Source organism: Bison bison, unplaced genomic scaffold (genome assembly GCF_000754665.1).
Source record: "Bison bison bison isolate TAMUID 2011002044 unplaced genomic scaffold, Bison_UMD1.0 scf7180017864142, whole genome shotgun sequence".
Lineage (NCBI taxonomy): Eukaryota > Metazoa > Chordata > Mammalia > Artiodactyla > Bovidae > Bison > Bison bison.
The window spans coordinates 562312-583582 of NW_011494714.1; the positions used below are offsets into that span (position 1 = coordinate 562312).

General features: G+C 37.8%; 1 protein-coding gene across 1 annotated transcript in view; it reads right to left on the bottom strand.

The window, feature by feature from the left end:
* Window positions 1-19416, bottom strand: part of TRIP4 (thyroid hormone receptor interactor 4) — a 52248-nt gene extending 32832 nt beyond the window's left edge. Inside the window, exons 1-8 of the mRNA XM_010840191.1 lie at window positions 19201-19416; window positions 14271-14440; window positions 13002-13126; window positions 11494-11706; window positions 9815-9893; window positions 8057-8186; window positions 6116-6331; window positions 2641-2767 (exon numbers count right to left, since the gene is read on the bottom strand). Of these exons, the coding sequence (XP_010838493.1) occupies window positions 2641-2767; window positions 6116-6331; window positions 8057-8186; window positions 9815-9893; window positions 11494-11706; window positions 13002-13126; window positions 14271-14440; window positions 19201-19301 (1161 nt within the window). The 5' untranslated portion in view covers window positions 19302-19416. The remainder of the gene's footprint in view (window positions 1-2640; window positions 2768-6115; window positions 6332-8056; window positions 8187-9814; window positions 9894-11493; window positions 11707-13001; window positions 13127-14270; window positions 14441-19200) is intronic.
* Window positions 19417-21271: the final 1855 nt, after the last annotated feature.

Sequence of the window (21271 nt, forward strand, 5' to 3'; positions counted from 1 at the left end):
AGCTGAAACTCCAGTACTTTGGCCACCTCATGCAAAGAGTTGACTCATTGGAAAAGTCTCTGATGCTGGGAGGGATTGGGGGCAGGAGGAGAAGGGGACGACAGAGGATGAGATGGCTGGATGGCATCACTGACTCGATGGACATGAGTCTGAATGAACTCCGGGAGTTGGTGATGGACAGGGAGGCCTACAGTGCTGTGATTCATGGGGTCACAAAGAGTTGGACACGACTGAGCGACTGAACTGACTGACTGACTATACTGGAATGAGTAGCATCCCTCTCAAATTTATGTCCTCCCAGAACTTGTGAAATTGACCTTATTTGCCAACAGATGTAATCAAGATAAGATAGAGTCATACTGGATTAGGGTGAACCCCAAATCCAGTGACTGATTCTCTTACAAAAGGAGAGAGGAAAAAAAGGATAGAATACCTGGAGACAAAGACATACAGGGAAGAAGTCCACATAAAGGCAGAGGCAGAGAGTAGAATGATGCGGCTATAGACTAAGGGATGCCTAAGGCCACCAGAACCTCAAAGAAGCAACGAAGCATTCTCCCACAGAACATGTGGAGGAAGTGGGGCCCTGCCAACACTTTGATTTCAGTGTTGAGAACTGTGAGAGAATGAAGTTCTGTTGTCTTAAGCCAACTAGTTGTGGTCTTTTGTTACAGCTGCCCTGGGAAACTAATACACTTAATAGTACAGTTTAATCTCTAAGAATACTTAATTACTTGTGGGTCTCCCAACCTACCGTGCTTTCAAGCTGCTGAGAGCCTTTGTACATGTTATACCATCTACCTAGAAGTCCCTCCCCAAATCTGTCTGCTTATTCATCCCTTAAGTCTCTTCTCAAAACCATTTCTTTTGTGACTCCTGTGAGTTTATGATCTCTTTCCTAATGACATGTGTCTATTATAGCAATTATCTTAAGGAACTGAAATTCTCTGTATTCAAACACATCTTCCCATTAAACTTGAAGTCCTTAAAAACCTCAAGGGTTTTTACCTTTTAATTTCACAGCACTTAGCAAAAGGGCTTCCCATGTGGCACAGTGGTAAAGAATCCACCTGCAATGCAGCAGTAGCAAGAGGCTCGGGTTCCATCCCTAGGTCGAGAAGATCCCCTGGAGTAGGAAATGGCAACCTGTTCCAGTATTTTTTGCCTGGAAAATCCCAAGGACAGAGGAGCCTGGCAGGCTACAGTCCACGGGGTTGCAAAAAGTCGGACACAACTGAGCACGCATGCGGGCATTCAGCAAAGAACCTGGGTAAGTACAGTGCTGCATGAGGATCTCCAGCTAAACTGTCTAAAGCACTGCTCTGATTGCATCTCTCTGCTTAAGAACATTCTATGATTCATATTTATGAAATAAAAATGTGAAAACTTTCTGGCTGAACATTTAACTCTCTAGTGATCTGACTCTACCTACTTAACCCCACTCTATTTCTATGAAAATTCCTTTTATGAATACTACATTTGTAGTCTAAATTCACTATTCCCTATATAGTTGATGCTTGAATGATACAGGTTTGAACTATGTGGGACCACTTATACGTGGGGTTTTTCTTTCCAATAATAAATACTACAGAACTACATGACCCATAGTTGGTTGTAGATGTGGAACCTACTGTGGCTGTGGAACTACTTTATGGAGGGCCAACTATAACTTAAACACACATTTTGACTGTGCAGAGGGCCACCACTCCCAGTCCTCCCCTACACTGTTCAGCTGTGTGTGTGTGTGTTTCCCGTGCCTTGCTCCTACGGTTAATTCTGACTGGACTGTTTTTTCCCCACCATCCCCAAGCACCATTTACTTGGATACTTACTTTTAATGAATGCCAGCTTCCCTGTAAAAGCCTCTTTTATTCCTCTCGACTGCCTTTCCCTCCTCTGGGTTTCCACTGTACTTATTTATATCTTTATCAATATTAAAACTGCCTATGTAATCTTCTCCACTACTAGTCCATGAGTTCTTTGAGGACAGAAGCAGTGTCTGGTTGATCACGTACTTCTGGGATTATACACATTAGATGCTCAATGTACTTAATGTCAAAATGTATGACAACAATGAGTAAGTGAATTAATGTATTAATTTACAACACAACACTAGGGGACTACCCACATTCTATAAAAGACAAACAAAGAGCATTAACAAAAGAACCATGGGAGTATTCTTTAAATCTCTATGCGTGTGTGTGGGCTAAGTTGCTATAATCGTGTCCGACTCTTTGCAACCCCACGGTCTGTAGCCTGTCAGGCTTCTCTGTTCATGGGATTTTCTAGGCACGAATCCTGGAGTGGATTGCCATGCCCTCTTCCAGGGAATCTTTCTAACCCACACGTCTCTTATGGTCTTCTGCACTGAGACCATAGGCAGGTTCTTCACTAGTGCCACCTGGGAAGCCCTTAAACTTCTAGCGTACTTAACAAAACCTTCTCTTGGGTAATACGCAAATGGTAACTTGTCACAAGTGCTGCAAAAAAAAACTTGGACAAACTGGGTCAGAGAATAAGATGTGTAGGAGTATTAAGAGAGCAGATTGGTGTCTACAGCCTATGAAACAGGCACACTTGAAAGAAGAAATATCTGGCCCAAACTTTCCTCACCATCCGTTAGAGCAAAGGTCCACTAACCTGGGGAGGGGGCTGGTACAGGTTGGGATTCACCAGAAGTCCCAAAGGCTCTTCAGAAGATCTATCCAATTTGGTCACTGGTTGGTTCAAGGTTCCATTGGCAATGGCATGTATTGCCTCATCTAGTCTGTGATAACAAATCAAAGGATGCAATAATTGGCAATGTTCTATGCTCAGAATATGCTTAGTTGGCACACACACAAGACTCTTCACTAGTAACAGAATTTGAAATTCAAAGAGGGATCTATGGATGACCTTCCCTGCTCCCCCTATTAACTTCCCCTTCTTTTCTCTTCACTCCAAGAACCCTAAGGAAGAGGAGTTAGTAGAAGTTTCAGAACACTAAGAAAATAGGTAGTGCACATTATAATCACTCATCTTTTTAACAACATTATTAAAAATGCCAAGATTAGAAAACTTGCCTGGAAACAGTCTAGGGAAGACTATTTCTCAACACCTTCAATTATTCTTCTGCCTGCTCAACAGTCCCTTCCCATTCCTCCATGCTTGTTTCATGGCTTCATGGCTTCATGGCTCAGAATTTCTAAGCAGTCCCTCCACCCACACAGCACAAAAGTACTTATTCCTTTCTCTGAAGTCCTGCAGCACTTACTATTTAAACAGTCACCAAATATACCCCATGTTATCCTTTGTCTATGGTGTTGGCTATGAATATTTGGCTCTCAACCTATAAAAGAATGTGATGATTTCAGTTAAAGATTATGGAACTAGTCCTCTTGGTTAGTAAATGATCACAGGTCCTGCAGGAACTGTATCTTACTCTGCTCTACAGCTCCTCATTACTTGCTGCTGTACTACCATGTCCCTGCTTGACAAACCTTTGTGGATGATGGTAATTCTAAAGGACAACATAATGAAAAGGTTCTACTAGCAGGGAAGGCTGAACCTGACCTTGAATACAATTAAAGAGGTATTTGTTAGGAACTTCTTACACACAAGGCACCTTAAAAGAGAAAGAGATCAGGGCTTTCCTGCCTTCAGGAAGCTTTGACTCTAAGTGGCAGGTTTAAGACAGCTAAAATAATGATAAACTAAACATGAGAGGATGTAATTATTACTATGAGACAGATACAATCCATATGGTAGTTGCTACTTATCATCCCATGTGTTGTACCAATCAGGTTCAAAGGGGAGGCAGATATTTGAAAGGCAAACTTGGGAGGAAGGATTTCCAAAGCAAGGGAAGAGCAGAAACAAAGACATGAAGCTAAGATAAAACAAAACAAAAAGTACAAGAATTTGAGGTAAGAAGTGAGTCAGGGATGGTGAAATCTAAAGGAGGGAAACAGATTTAAGACACAGTACACTGGTTAAGGACACCTAGAACTCCAGAATCTATTGAAGAAAAAATACAAATTGCTATCAATACATTTTAGAATGCTCACACTTACTCCCATACGACTAAAGGGGGGAAAAAGTGAATAAAAATTATGGTGAACTACCATTTTTTATGTATCAGAATGGCAACTATTTTTTGTTGTTGTTGTTAAGAAACAGATGAAGAAACTAGCATCTTGGTATCTAGTGTCAAAAAGTCAAAAGCTATGCACAATTTGAATTTTGAGATAGTGTCCAATTTTACTTCTAAAAGGCTGTACTGCTTTTTATTGAACATAAAAATGATTTTTGTTATAAAAACGATCCATGCATATTATGGAAAACAAGAAAACACAAATTAATATAAAATGAAAAACTCCTATACCCATCACCCAGAAATAATTTTTTCCTTATATCTGTGTATCATACATGCAATAGTTGAAAACAAATTTACTGAAGTTAGTGGTAAAATTTGCCTTAAGGAGATAATAACCTGTTTAGGAAAAATCTATGATGGATCTGCCACAAATCTAAGAGAAAGGTCAAGGACTGGGTCGAGTAGAGCATTACTGTGTTCGCCTGTATTCAGTTCTCTGTGTGTGTGCACGTGTGTGTGTAAGAGAGAGAGAGGAGAGACAGAGATATGTATGCCATTTCCAAAACATGTGGAACGAGATATCCACACGCTTTCTTTTCAGTGCTATGCTAGAGTTAACATTCACCTTTTCTCAACTCTATATTCAGTGACTTCATATTAATAACCTGAAACCGACCATGATGCAGGTTTTATTTAATAAACTTTACTTTTAGAGCAGCTTTAGGATCAAAGCAAAGCTGATCGGAAGATTCAGAGATTTCCCATTTACCTCCTGATCCCCCCCCCGCCCCCGCCCCCTGCCACCCCTACACACAGCCTCTCCCATTAGCAACTATCCCTCACTGGAGTAATACATTTGTCACAACTGATCAACCTACACTGACACATCATTATCCCCAAAACCTAGAGTTTCTATTAGGGTTCATGCTTGGTGATGAGACTTGAACATTTTACTATTTCCCTCCACAGTAAGAGAACATATTCATATTATTGGTCACAGATTATACAACATGATAAATTTTAAATTTCAGACAACTTAATGATACATTATGTTTCAAAGCTTGCATTTCCCTAATAAGAAGCTGAGCATCTTTTCAAATGTTTATTGGTTATTTTCATTTCCTCACCTGTAAATTATCTGTTCTTAGCCTTTGCCCATTTTTCCATCGGATATATCTTTTTAATTTGCACGTCTTTATATAGTATGAGTATTGCTTTTTTGAACTGTTAAAACTTTAAAATGCTTTCTCTCAGTCTTGTACTTATTTACATTATTTAAAATATCTTAGTCTTTTTGACTTTTGGGTTTTGTATCTTGCTTAGAAAGAGCTTTATTATACCAAGACATTAACTATATTATAAATTTCTACTATTTTATTTCCTTCTGATCCTTTTTATTTCTTTTGTATTCAACTTTTTTTGGTGTGGGGGGAAGTGACACTATAGGGCTTATGTGATCTTAGTTCCCTGACCAGGAGTCAAACTGGGACTCCCAGCAGTGAAAGCTTAGAGTCCTAACCACTAGACCACTAGGGAATTCTCTTGCATTTAACTCTTCAGTCAAACTTATTATCACAGCATACTTTGAAGTACAGACTTTTTTCTTGAGGTAAGAGATCTAATGCAGATTTTTTTTCAAAGCTGGTGGCCCTTCATTTATTTAATCCTTTTCTTACTGTTCAGAAAAGTTTTATGTAACTATAAACATACACCTATACACACACAATGCAGACATACAGGTGTTTTTTCTGGATTCTCTTTCATCTCATTTATCTATTCCTGTGCCCAAACTGTACCTCATTGCTTTAAAAACAACTTTTTATAAAACCACAGTAGTTATCTAATAGGAAAAGTTACCCTCACTGCCCATTTTCAAAATTTTCTTAGTTACTCGTCCATGTTTCTACTCCAAATGAATATATTACTTTAAAAATTAACAAAAATAACAAACCCGTTAAAGGGCAGGGCTGGGGGGAGGGCAAATCCTTTACAGTTAAAACCCCTCAATTCTCTCAGACCTTTCTGGTTTTGCCCACTTACTTGCTGTGATATTCAGCTAGAGGATCTTCGTCTTCCACAATTTTCCTGCCTGCAAAATCAATGGTGATCTTCTTAGAGAGCCGAGAGGCATGTCGAAATTCTCTCAGCTCCTCCTCTCGCTTCTGTATGGCCTCCCGCTCAATTTTGGACAACCACTGGTTAGAATCACTAGCAAAGTAATCTGACTCATCATCAATGACTTGGGTCCTTCGAATGCTAAGGAAAGAAAAAGAACACATGGCAATTAGGTCACCTGTTAACAAACAGGGATTTGACTACTGGGAAGCTGTTACAAGTAGCTCACTCTGAAATGCTGTCCTGAAGGTTATTATTTCAAATGTAGATGCTCCAGAATGTTCCCAAACCAGGTCAAGCTCTGATTTCCAGCTTCTGTACATACCTTATTCCCACTGCAGGCTCAGCTCTTAGAACGAATCTCACCCTTGGGCAGAAAAAGACACAGCACCATATCCACTGTCCTCCTATTTTCCTGTTAGTCCAGCCCTCACCTTATAACTGGGCTTACGGGTCATTTTGCTGCCTTTGAGTTCATGTCTTGGCAGCTTACTCAATAACCTAGTCTTTCTACAATCTGGACCTAGACTACTCCTGCTAGACCCAGTTGCTGCCACTTCGCTTAGAAACTGGACTTCTATCCTGGACTCTCAGTCCTGGAGCTTATTCTTAGGGTATCTTATGACTGCATTACTACAACACATCAGTTTCCACCACCTCCTCCACAACCTCATCCCCAGTCCCTCACTTAATACACAAGGACCAAGTTCCAAGATAAGACAATCAGGCTTATTTCTAAGGTCATACCAACAAAGAAATTAAGAACTAGAGGGAATCCTGATGACCCAACTCTCTCCTTCTATAGATAATAAACCTGGGCCTCAAAGAAGTGACTACTCCCAAATCACAAAATCAGTCTCCAAGGAATAATTACTAATTAGTGATATACACAGGCAAAGGGAAATACTGATTTCAATTTTCCAGGACTTGGCTGGAATTATAAAAGTTTAAAATAGACTGAGAGTGGTCCTATACACAAACTTACATAATGAAATTGGTGCCCTTGGAAACACACTGGCATCAATAGGGAGAGACTCTTTTCCAGTTTCTGTTTATCAAAAAATGTGCTCTATTTCTAATGATAAATTGCACTGAGTAAGGGTAAAAGTGATATTTAAAAATCTTGTGATGGGCTTACTTAGGGAATAGCTTTTAAAGTATGTCTCAAGGATTCCTAGCGAATGATCTGAAAGTAGTAGGTGCATATAACCAAAGGATTATAATGCCAGGAACAGACATATTCAGTTGCCACATTAAGAGATTCAGGGTCTTTCTAAGGATTCCCACATGGCTACTTGAGAAGTGAGCATACACGTTCTCTTCAAACATTTTTTTTTTACCATTAATTGGGTTTCAACACATATTTTGCCCAAAAGAAGAAAAAAAGTTAGAACTAACAAATCCATAAACCTGTCTCCTAAAGAAAGGTGAGAGGGCTAAATGAGTATAAAGCACAGGAGTATAAAGCTCAATTTAGGGACATTATTAAACCACAAAATAAATTTAGTGTCAAAGGAAAAAGGGAGAGTAAGACATGTGTCCCCATGAGATGGTATTAACTCTCCCAGAGACAGCTTCTTATGGAGTATCCAGCATATGTTGACTAAATTAATGAATGGCTTCAAGTGAAACAAGTGTGGAATTCCATCCAAATCAACTTTCCAGGGGGTACACTAGCATTTGACAAGAAACAAAACATGTTGCAGGCGAGGTCCTCTTGGTGCGAGCCTATCTTAGTCAAACATGATTCAAAAACAAGCAGCTGACCTCCTACACAGAGTGTTTGTTCTTCTTTTGCTGTAGGTAAAGTGCCAAAATAATGGACTACTCTATTTCTTAGCCTTTTTAATTCTAATCACATCATACCTAGTTCTGTCAAACTCTAGCAGCTTGTCTTTATGCTTGATAGCCTTCTCCAGACCGGATTTAAATCGCAATTCTTGATGAGGAAGAAGGTCCTTGGTAGAGATGTCCACTTTCCCAGAATTCTCTGTTCCTGAAATTCAATAAGGAAATCAAATGGTGTCAGCGTATCATACAAATTAGCTGTATCATGTGCAGCAAAGAAAAAAATATCAGAAGGTATGGCTGTGTCTCTAATGATAGTCTTCATTTTAATGGAAAACAAACAGGTACCACAGGCCAGGCTTTACTTCCTCAGGCATCAAGCAGCACTTGAAACATAGTAAGTTCTCAATCAATGTTAAGGATCCACTTCTTTCCTTTCCTTATGGGAATGTGGATTACTAAAGGTAACAGACTATTTAATAAAACAACATAAAATGCCTTACTAATGAAAAACTTCATTGAGTAGGGCTAAATATCATCTTTAAACTACTTCTATATATCAAAGTTAAAAACTAAATAACAAAGGGAAAAAAGAGAAGAAATTTCAGGAAAGGAACAGCAATCAATAATGAGAACTTATCAGGTGTTAAAGCAATGATGATGACTATAAAATTACATATTATATTACTTAATTCTCACAATAGCCTTGTAAGACAGTTTTTATTATTTTTATTTTACGGACAAAGAAACTGAAGTTCAGAAACATTAATAAATTCACCAAGTTCGGTTAAGTTAGAAATTAAAAGGTGGAAACAAGATTTAACCTTAGGTCTAACTCTAAAGCCCACCATCCATTCCTCGGTCCATGTGTTATCTCCCTGGTGACAACAAACCATAAATCTATATATCAGAAAGGATAGCCATAAATTATGATAGCATCAAGATCTAAAATGTGTTAGGAAAGCAACTAGGCTATAATGAAGGCTTTCTCTTACCTAAAACTCTAGGCCTATTTAAAGTCCTGTCAAATCTTCTTTTAAAATTAGGAAAAAAAAAAAAGAGAGATTGATTCTTGTGTTCTGAATATCAGAAAAGAACTGGAGCTTCCCTGATGGCCCAGTGGTTGGGAATCCACCTTGTAATACAGGGGATAAGGGTTCGATCCCTGGTCCAGGAAGATCCTACATGCCATGGGGAAACTAAGCCCATGTGCCATAACTACTGAAGCCCACACTCTGCAACAAGAGAAGCCACCACAATTAGAAGCCCAAGCACCAGAACTAGAGAGTAGCCCCCACCCACCACAACTAGAGAAAGCCCATGCTGCAATGAAGACTCAAAGCAGCCAAAGAAAAAAGGCACTGAGAACCACTTGTTTCGTAATAATGACCCTGCTGCTGCTGCTAAGTCGCTTCAGTCGTGTACAACTCTGTGCGACCCCATAGACGGCAGCCTACCAGGCTCCCCCGTCCCTGGGATTCTCCAGGCAAGAACACTGGAGTGGGTTGCCATTTCCTTCTCCAATGCATCAAAGTGAAAAGGGCAAGTGAAGTCGCTCAGTCGTGTCCGACTCTGTGTGACCCCATGGACTGCGGCCCACCAGGCTCCTCTGTCCATGGGATTTTCCAGGCAAGGGTACTGGAGTGGGGTGCCATTGCCTTCTCCTGCTCAATGTTAGGTGGTTTTAATAAGAATATTTTTTTTTAAATGCTTAGAGAATAAATGAGTAAATAAACTGCCATCTTACATACCAGGATACAAGTAAGAGAAATAATCACAGATACAATCATCACAGGTCCATCACCACAGTGATCCAATTGAAAGATTACTGCCTACCTGACATGAGCTTCTTCAGTAGTTTCTGGCTCTTGTTTGAGTCACGCTGTAAAATATCTCGTTCTTCATGAGTACATACCTGATAAAGAGACAAAACACATGATCCAATAGTTAAAAGATACTGTGTGCTTGATATACTTAAAAAGTAACCTCAAATTACACATTAGATACAGCAATAAAATAATAAGACTGTCAGTGTTTTTTAATCAAGACAAATATACCAAAAAATATATATCCAAATGAGTTTCACCCTAGTCTCTTTCCATTTCTTCCTTCTTTTATGAACCATACAAAAAAACTGATCTCACTGCAAGTGTCCCCAAATGACTAGTTTAAAGAAAAAAAGGCTAACCTACTTTCAAAAGACAAAAATTTGCCACCAAGAATACAGAAAAATACATATTTTTAAAAATCTTCCATTTCTAATCATAAAATTCAAGTCTTACGAGTGAAATTATAAGCAAGTTTCTTATTTATTTATTTTTAGTTGCACCATGTGGCAATGGAAGCACAGAGTCTTAACCACCGGACCACCAGGGAAGCCCCACAAGTGTCTTATTAAAAAGAGTCAAAAGAAGCAGCACAATACAGTGCCAACAGTGAAAACTAGTCTAGCTTTTGCATGTATTTTGTTTCTTTGCTTTCAAACATTACTTACTAGTAAAGTAATAAACATATTAAGCAAAGAAAAAATTATATTATAAAATCACTACAAGAAAGTATTTTACTTCAAAAAAGGAGTTTACTTAAAAACAATTTCATACTAAGCTTAATTAATAAAACTGCAAGACTTCAAGGCCAATCTGCTTTACGTTACTTTGTTTCTTGAACAGAAGGATCCAAGGGACCTAACAGAAAACACTGTACTTGCTAGCAGTTGCCTGAGTGGCACATGGAGTTCTGGCCAGCAGCTGTCGGGTATTTCTCTAGCAAAAAGAAGCCCCACGTGGGAGGATATTTGCTGTTGTTTTCTGAACATTTTTGATATTAGATACTACATTTTTCAGGTCATCCACTGTCAATCAACTTATTATCTGAGTATATTGAAAACTTAAAGGCCCCACAAGACAAGGGAAAACAAAGCAACACAAAATATGCTTTCACCAATAGCAATGCCACTGTTTCTGCCAGTCAGCTCAAGTGGCAGAACAAGCCTTCTAGACAACTCACTCAGGTGTCTGTAATTACGGCTACACTTTTGAGATGACTCACTCAGATAATGCAGCATTATAAAAAGAAGGTGTTCTGGAAAAACAAGCTATAAAGACCTGAGGATTATGTCACAGTGACTCTGCATCTCTAGAAATATGAGCCACATCTGAGACCTGACAAAAATTTTTAATGTTTCAGGCCCTAAAGTTTTCTTGAATTGAATTTAATCTGACACAAGACTTGGATTCCTCACAATGTATGCAATCAAAGTCCTTCTCACAAATAGGCCTTATTCTAGCATATCACCTTGAGTTTTTGACTAAAGTTCGTGTTATAAGAATTTACTGGTAGCACAGCAATGTAAATTAACTGTACTTCAATTAAAAAAAAATTTTTTTTTTATTTACTGGACACCTTAGGGAAGAAATTTACTAAGAAAAAGAGAACTTACCAGGGGTGTAATAAAGTCAAAAGCATAGTAAAAAACCAAAACCAAAGCATAGTAAAACAGGAGAGAAACAATTTACCAGAGAACCACAAAATAAGCAGGGGCCAGAACCCTCTTGTTCACAGACAATCCGCCCACAGACCAGACAGTTGTTGATCAGTTTGTGCTTCTGGCCCAGGCAATCACAAGGGTGGCGACCTGGAATCAGGACTGCAAGCTTGTCCTGCCCCTCTTTCGTATATAAACTGACAAACTTTGTCTTCTTCTTCAAGGAGCTGCTGTTGTCTTGTGCCTAAGGGTACAAAGATATCACAAACAACATCAAATAATTAATGACAATGAAAGCAGTCAGGAGAGAACAACCTCAGTTCTATTCAATAATAACTTATAGGGACTTCCCTGGCGGCCTAGTAGTGAAGACTCCGAGCTCCCACACAGGGGGTATGGGTTCAATTCCTGGTTGGGGAGCTAAGATCTCACACCTGAGTGGTATGGTCAAAAACAAAAACAAAAACTTTGACAATTTGATAGGTAGTATCTCAGGGGATTTAACGTGTATTTATTTGATTACTAGTAGCATAACCAACCATCCTTGTTGGCCCAGGACTCAGGGGAAATCTCAGACTACAGGACTTTTCAGTGCTAAAACCAGGAGAGTCCAGGCAACTAAGGGGACAAACTGGTCACTTAATTGCTGGTAAGGATAAACATTTTTAATGTTTATTGGTCATTCATATTTTTTCTTTTGCTTATGACAGTCTTTGCTCATTTTATTTCAATTAACAAAAGGCTTAAGACAATTTTTTTTTTTTAAGTTCACATTATTTTGGAAACCCTTGTCCACATGTTGTTGCACGGTCACCACAAATGAATTTTTTGATCACTACTTTTACTTCCCTGGTGGCTCAGATGGTAAAGCGTCTGACTACAATGCAGAAAACGCAGGTTAGATCCCTGGGTTGGGAAGATCCTCTGGAGAAGGAAATGGCAACCTACTCCAGTACTCTTGCCTGGAAAATTCCATGGATGGAGGAGCGTGATAGGCTACAGTCCATGGGATCGCAAAGAGTCGGACACGACTGAGCAACTTCACTTTCACTCTTCCATCTTAGCATAACTAGCTACCCTGAATATAAATATTTCTGCTTACCTCATGGGGCTACTTTGGGAGCCGAGAGAGACTATGAAAGAGCTCTAAATGCTAAATAACGATGACAGTGGTGGTAGAAGTGAATGTTCTAAAATAGGAACATCTTAAAACAGCCAGAGTTCAAATTCTTTCAGTATAAACCCACAAAAAATGTTGAAATTGAAGCCCTGGTGCATTTCCTTAAATATTTTCTATCAAAGCTATCTATAATCTCTAAAAGATGTCCTTATAATACTAATTTAATCAAGCTGCAAAAAAAAAAAAAACACCAAACTACCATATAGAAAGGAATATGCCATCATCATCACTCTTTAAAATTCATGCACTTGTTGCAAGTTGCCATTCTAGACCAATGTATATCCCTTGCTCTCTGAAATGTATCAGGTGTTTCATCTTTTCCATAGAGCCAGAAAAAGCCTCATTTTCTGAGCACTCACCTTGGCCAAATCAAAAGGTGTTTTGACCTCTGTGGTTGTATCAGGTTCAGTAAATGCAGGCGCTTCCTGTTTGTTTCTCCCTTTCCGCCTACTCCTCTTCAGCTGGTCTCCTGATCTCTGGCCATCTAACATTTATTTAAAGAAGAAGAAAAAAACATATATGTGTGTATGTGTATATATATATGTACATAGACAGACTGGAAATAGTAGGATTCATTGGTAAGTTAATAGCTAATAAAGGGAAGGCAATGCTTAATATTTAGAGTCAAGAAGTCAGGCAGGTTTTTAAATTATCTCTTCCTCTCAAATCACAATTAAATTAAATTCAAACTATCATTTTTCAAGATTACAGTCAATGATAAAGACTACTGGGTAACATTAAGAAGTTAAATTATCCTTACGGCTGATTTACATTGCATGGCAGAAACCAACACAACATTGTAAAGCAATCATCTTCCAATTAAAAAAAAAGAGTATAAAAATTTTTTTTTAAAAAAGTTAAATTAAATAGAATTCCCTGGTTGCAGTGGCCCGAGTTTTCACTGCCAAGGGCCAGGGCTCAAGCCCTGGTAGGGGGACCAAGGCACCGCAAGTCATGTAGTACAGCCAAAAACACAGAAGTTAAATTAAAATCTGACATTTTAGACTGTATAATAATAATGACTTATTTAGTTTGGTGCTCATCTTTAGTACTGTTTAACTTATTAGTTACTTGTAAATGCTACTCATACTGAAACCGGTCAACATTTACTTACATTATTGTACTAAGTTTTTCTTTAATCCATGTTTTAAATTTTTCAAGTTATTCTGAAGCTACAACTGTTTCTACAAACAAGTGTTTTTGTGATATTTTCTAAGTTGAAAAAGTCTGAACTAAAACAATATTCATTACAGATCAAGTAGAACTGAACTTGGGCTTCCCAGGTGGCTCAGTGGTAAAGAATCCACCTGCTAATAATGCAGGAGACTCGGGTGTGATCCCTGGGTGAGAAAGACCCCTTGGAGGAGAAAATGACAACCCATTCCAGTATCCTTGCATAGAGAATTCCATGGACAGAGAAGCCTGGAGGGCTATAGTCCATGGGGTTGCCAAAGAGTTGGACATGACTTAGCAACTATACAACAAGAGAACTGAACTAAAAACACGTAGCACGATTCTGCTTAAGTTAGCTGTGAGGGAATATGGGGTGATAGAACATATGCGGTCCTATAAACCAGCCAATTTACCAATATTTCAACCTTTAAGTTAATCACATCAACTTAACCTACCATCTTTCTTGAAGGACTGCTGCAGAGCATCAGAAGTCAACTCCTGATCATTCTTTTGCCATTTGGTTACAAGCTCTTCTATAAATTGACCTTTTTTGCCCTCATTTCCCTGAAGGAGGTCAGTAACATATTCTCGTATCTCTTCAGCACTCTCAATTGACAAAACATACCTCAAAAAGCAAAGAAGTTGTTAAAACAAAGTCAGTTTATACTATGTTTTTCAATAATCATAACAGAGATCAAGGTAGTAAAAAACATTTATTAATCCATTAGAGTGTTTATTTTGAGCCAAGTTCAAGGTTAGACGCTAGGGATATAAATTTGATTAGGACAAAGACTGATGCCAACTAGTTCATAGTCTAACTTTCATGTTTTCTTATATTTCTAGAATCAAATCAGTATTTTGAAAATAGACTTGTGGGGCTGTCCTTTACATAGAAATACTTTTTAACCTAAATGGGAAAATAACTTGAAAAAGAATATACAGGTGTAACTGAATCACTTGCTGTACACCTGAAACTAACAAATTTTATTTCTAGAATCAAATCAGTGTTTTGAAGCTAGGCTTGTGGGACTTTCCTAAACATAGAAATACTTTCTAACTTAACTGGGAAAATAACTTGAAAAAGGATACACACACACACACACACACATATATAACTAAATTACTTTGCTATATACCTGAAACTAACATAGCATTGTTAATCAACCAGACTCCAACATAAAATTAAGTGTACGAAATAAGTATTTATTATTTTTTAAATTTCTCTACTCTGATAGCAGAATTTTTAACATTTTGACAAACATTTTTGAAGGTCATAGAATAACAAAAATATTGTCCTTTTTTTTTTTTTTAAATTAAGATCACTTTGCAGGGTCTAAGCCTGCATGGTCATTTTTATGGTTCCATACTACCCCACAAAGCAAGAACTACCTATATCTTGATTGAGGAATGGTTACAAAGCTACATATACTTGTAAAACTGATCAAATTTTACATTTGAACAAGTGACTCTATTAAACAAAAATTACATCTCAATAAACTGTTAAAAACCACTGCTATTTTTTAAAAAACGTAAGAATACTTTCCATAACTACACATCTGCAGTCACTGTATTTTCCTAGGAACAATACAAAGTACTTAATTTTTATACTGTAAAACCTAAAATCTTTTTTTGCTAAAAATATGAATATATACTACAAGCTAACCAGTTACTGATTTAACATTCTTAAAAATTATAAATTAAGATTAGCAAAAAAAAAAAAAGAGAGAGATTAGCATCATATCAGAATGAGCAGATCTACTTTAAGAAAATAGGATGAAGGGTTTCTAAAAGTGAAATCTAAAAGGGGTAGGAGTACAAGTCAGTACTTTTCTATAAACCAATCAGACAATATACTGAAAGTGCCTTAAAAACAATCCAGTAATTCCATTTACAGAACTCTCTAAGAAATAAGAGACACAGGAATTTATGCAAAAATGTTAACTATATCATTATTTGAGTTAGAGAAAAACTGGAGGCTATTTAAGCCTTCATTAATGGAAGGGGCAAATGAATTCAAGTTTTTGGACTTTACAAAATCTAATATGCGGTCACTAAAAGTGAAATGTTTGAATAATTATTATTTTTTTAATTATTAACTTGTTTACATTATTATTTTTTTTTTTTACCATGCCACCAGGCTTGGGGGATCTTCGTTCCCTAACCAGGGATTAAACTGTGCCCTCAGCAGTGAAATCTTGGGAGTCCAAACTACTGGATCCCCAGGGAATTCCCTGAATAATTACTATTACCTGAGAAAAAAATGCTCTCATATAAAGTGAAATAGTAGGACAACCCATACGGTATATGATCTCAATTGCTATAAAAGGAAATGTATATATCCATACACTTGTGTGCAGAAAAAAGGCTTCTTTTTTGTAGAAACCCTTCTAAGGTTACACATTAAAATGACTACCACTAAGAGAGATGATTAAAAATAGTTGGGTTTGTTTTTATTTTCTTTATTCCTTTACAATGAATATATTTTAGAAATGTATTACAATATGCATAGGAAAAAACACTAAGAGAGAAATAGAGTTATCTCTGGGTTATGGTATTATGGTAATCTTGGTTACCTCCTTTACCCTTTGCTGATTTTTTTTAGTTTTCTACAGTGACTATATTACGTCATTAGAGAAGTGAAAAAATTCAGGTATCAAACCATGACAGCATTGCATGATCTGAAGAAACTGTAATATAGACATACTGGTATGAGATACAAGAAAATTATTACAATAATGCTATATTCTTTGAATTTAAAATAAAAATCATGTAATTGTCCCATCCTTGGTAATAAATGTACTAGGTTCTTTACCTAATGTGGTGGTTGATTTGCAGAGTCAGAATCTATAAGAGAACAAACCTGTGCCTTTGGGCATCCTTAAGAGCATCTTCTAATCAAATACAAATTTTTACAAAATAGACAACTGTTTTTAATGAATTTTAAGGTTTAATCAACTTGATCCCCAAACTTACTAGGCCCCAATAAAAGATTAATTGGTATCAAGAATTCAGTTAGCTGCAAAGAACCTCAAAGTATCATTTAACTCTGGAATATGCAAGGCATTAGGGAATTATTTAAAGAGTTTTAGAAACAATTGAATAAATGTCATTTTAAATATTTAACAAAGAATAATAAAGACCAACATACATCCAAATGTATTAAACATCAAATCTTAACAAAACAGATCCAACCAAAACTAATGCAGACTGTGGAACAAGGTTTATTTTGCTAATTCTGTGTATAGACCTTAATGTTCCATAAATGAATCACTGATTAGGAAGGTAACAGCTTTATGCTATCTTTTTAAAAAACTCAGGCCACTTGTGTCAAACTGTTCAAGTTAGCACACTATTATAGTATAGCTGCGTAATTCTAAATTAAATATCAGGCAAGACAAGGCACAGCAAATCTATACAGCAAATGCTTTCATCATGGCATCATAGCTTGTGCTATAGCTAGTGAAAACCTAGAAGTGGTTCCAATAGCGCTAAATTACAGGTAGCTAGTGCTTGTTTTATGTTTTGGTCAATTCTTGTCTAACTTATATTTATAAATATTTTAAAATACAAGCAAGTGTACAGCCATACTTAGTGCTGCAACTTTAAAACAGAAATTTCTGATCACTCCTCTTTCAACTGTGTGGATAAGTTTAACTGAGGAAAATCTCAGGCTGCAAAATGAGCTATTAAACCACAATCTATGAGAATTAGAAATTTCCTAATACTGTATAAACAACACAATACAACTGGATTCTGAGACTGAGAAGCCTGCAACTATCCAAACTCCATTGTTGATTCATCAAAAATAGCCTCAATCTTTTTTTCTTTTAACTGATATTTTTTTTCTGTTTGATATATTGCAAAGCTCCATTATTTCATTTGACAGCATTCTACTGCTTGAAAAAATGTCTGAAAACGACTTAGCTTGATCTTGCCTTCAAAGAAGGGTAAAGCCAAGCCATACAATTTGGCTGGATTGGTTTTCTTTTTTTTAATCTTAAAAAATATCTTTAAATATTTAAAATTTTAAAAAACTGACATATAGTTGATTTAAAATTTTGTATTAGTTTCAGGTGTACAACAAAGTGATTTAGATATGTACATTTTTTTCAGATTCTTTTCTAAGTTATTACAAGATATTTAATGTAGTTCTCTGTGCTATATAGTAAATCGTTGTTCAACTATTTCATATATAGTGATACGTATTTGTTAATTCCACACTCCTAATTCATCCCCTCCCCCTTTCCCTCTGGTAACCATAAGTTTAGTCTTCTATATAGGTCTGGGAGTCTGTTTCTGTTTTGTAAATAAAAGTCATTGATGTTCCTTTTTAAGAATTCCACATATAAGTGATACAATATTCACTTAACTGGGATTTTTTGATAATCTATTACCATGTTCAAAATTATCCTTTAAAATAGGCTCTCTTAACTCTCTCATTGCCAACAAGCCTATTTTCTCCCAAACTCAGAAATTGACCTAACTTTCTACAAAAGGCCTACAGCTGCAATTTAAGTTTCAGCATCAATGAGCGGTTCTTAAGTCCACTTTTTGTAGAAATTTTTCCCTACTCTTGAACTCTACACTGACACCTACCTATCTTTTAGTTCTCAATTCATCCCTTGCAATTAATCTTAGGAGTTTCTCAAACCTTAATCAGACTCCTTTTTCCAATGCTCCCCAATACCCTGCACTTCCTTCACCTCATAACTCATCAACCATCTTTGCTGTCCCAGCACTTGGTATGCAGTAACGAAAAAAAAGAAATCAATTGCAAGCAGGTATTAAATCAAATCACTACTTTCACTTCACAAGAATCATAAATTGTTAAAGATAATCAGTGCTAATTATTCATTTTACAGACGAGGAAACTAAGGTACAAAACTGGAAGCTAAGTTGCCTAAGGTTCCAAAACTGGTGAATGACCACAGAAAATAGAACCAGGAATTCCCAAGTCAGGAGGTATCTTTGCACAGCACCACGCCACCCTTATTTAAATTTCAGGCCCTATTTGACACAAGCAGGACTGGGTAAACTATTGATAAAATGTTCAGAGCAAGGAATTTCTGAAAAGACAACTTGGCTTGCCCCTTTTCTCCAAAATGTATAAGGAAGGATAATTAGACTTATAGGTCTAATTATTAGGGATTTGGCGTTTTCCTGGGAAAAGAAGGCCCCACCAGCCGATTGTGGAGCATGACACCCTATTCCAGAAGCTAAACTATAAAGCCGGAGGTCAAAATTCGGCGCTCGGAGATAGACAGCAGCCCTTTTATTAAATTTCTTTATTCTCATCAACTCTTTAGTCCTTTTTCCGATTCCCCGTTTGCTTAGTCAGTACACATCCCAGAGCTCCTTCCCGCCTCGGACCCGAACCTGTCTTACTGTATGATCTCCTCACTGACATCCAGGCCGAAACTTTTCCGCAACTGCTCGGTGCACCAGCCCACCAGCTGCTCGCGGGACGCCGCCCCAGCCACCGCCATTTTCCCGAGCCGGAACCAGCTGGGATGCAAAAGCTCGGCGTTCTACACCGGACTAGGCCCCTAGCAAAACCGACCTCGCTCGCGCGGGTTCCGCCAGCCTGCACCGCCCCGTGCCTTAGCACCGCCCCAAACGCAGATCCCTCCCACCTATGCCTCCTCCCACTTCTTCCCGTTTCCTGGTGTTTGCACTTGAACCGGAGCTCAATCTGCGCATGGTTCTTCCGAATTGTCAGATATAAGGCTTGAGAACTGGGAATTCTAAGACGATACAAATGTCTCTAAAACTACAGTTTAGGAAACAATAAAACAATACCCCGTAACCTAAGAGGCCAGCTTTTATATTGTTCTGGTTAAAACAATATTGTTCTGCACTTAAAAGAGCACTTGAAAGCTGTAAAGGTTTTCTCTGGTAGTAGAGGCTTTATAATACCCTTCGTCGTCTAATATCTGATTCATGCTACTTTTAAAACCTCTATTTGCTTTTTTGAGCCAGGTCTTTTCTATTAGAGCCAAGACAAATGGTCAACACCGAAATCAGATTGATTATATTCTTTGCAGCCAAAGATGGAGAAGCTCTATACAGTCAACAAAAACAAGACCAGGAGCTGATTGTGGCTCAGACCATGAACTCCTTATTGCCAAATTCAGACTTAAATTGAAGAAAGTAGAGAAAACCAGTAGACCATTCAGGTATGACCTAAATCAAATCCCTTATGATTATACAGTGGAAGTGAGAAATAGATTTAAGGGCCTAAATCTGATAGATAGAGTGCCTGATGAACTGTGGAATGAGGTTCATGACATTGTACAGGAGACAGGAATCAAGACCATCCCCATGGAAAAGAAATGCAAAAAAGCAAAATGGCTGTCTGGGGAGGCCTTACAAATAGCTGTGAAAAGAAGAGAAGCGAAAAGCAAAGGAGCAAAGGAAAGATACAAGCATCTGAATGCAGAGTTCCAAAGAATAGCAAGAAGAGGTAAGAAAGCCTTCTTCAGCGATCAATGCAAAGAAATAGAGGAAAACAACAGAATGGGAAAGAGTAGAGGTCTCTTCAAGAAAATTAGAGATACCAAGGGAACATTTCATGCAAAGATGGGCTCGATAAAGGACAGAAATGGTATGGACCTAACAGAAGCAGAAGATATTAAAAAGAGGTGGCAGCGATACCCAGAAGAACTATACAAAAAAAGATCTTCACGACCCAGATAATCACGATGGTGTGATCACTGACCTAGAGCTAGACATCCTGGAATGTGAAGTCAAGTGGGCCTTAGAAAGCATCACTACGAACAAAGCTAGTGGAGGTGATGGAAGTCCGGTGGAGCTCTTTCAAATCCTGAAAGATGATGCTGTGAAAGTGCTGCACTCAATATGCCAGCAAATTTGGAAAACTCAGCAGTGGCCACAGGACTGGAAAAGGTCAGTTTTCATTCCAATCCCAAAGAAAGGCAATGCCAAAGAATGCTCAAACTACCGCACAATTGCACTTATCTCACACGCTAGTAAAGTAATGCTCAAAATTCTCCAAGCCAGGCTTCAGCAATATGTGAACCGTGAACTTCCTGATGTTCAAGCTGGTTTTAGAAAAGGCAGAGGAACCAGAGATCAAATTGCCAACATCTGCTGGATCATGGAAAAAGCAAGAGAGTTCCAGAAAAACATCTACTTTGCTTTATTGACTATGCCAAAGCCTTTGACTGTGTGGATCACAATAAACTGTGGAAAATTCTGAAAGAGATGGGAATACCAGACCACCTGATCTGCCTCTTGAGAAATTTGTATGCAGGTCAGGAAGCAACAGTTAGAACTGGACATGGAACAACAGACTGGTTCCAAACAGGAAAAGGAGAACGTCAAGGCTGTATATTGTCACCCTGTTTATTTAACTTATATGCAGAGTACATCATGAGAAACGCTGGACTGGAAGAAACACAAGCTGGAATCAAGATTGCCGGGGAAATATCAACAA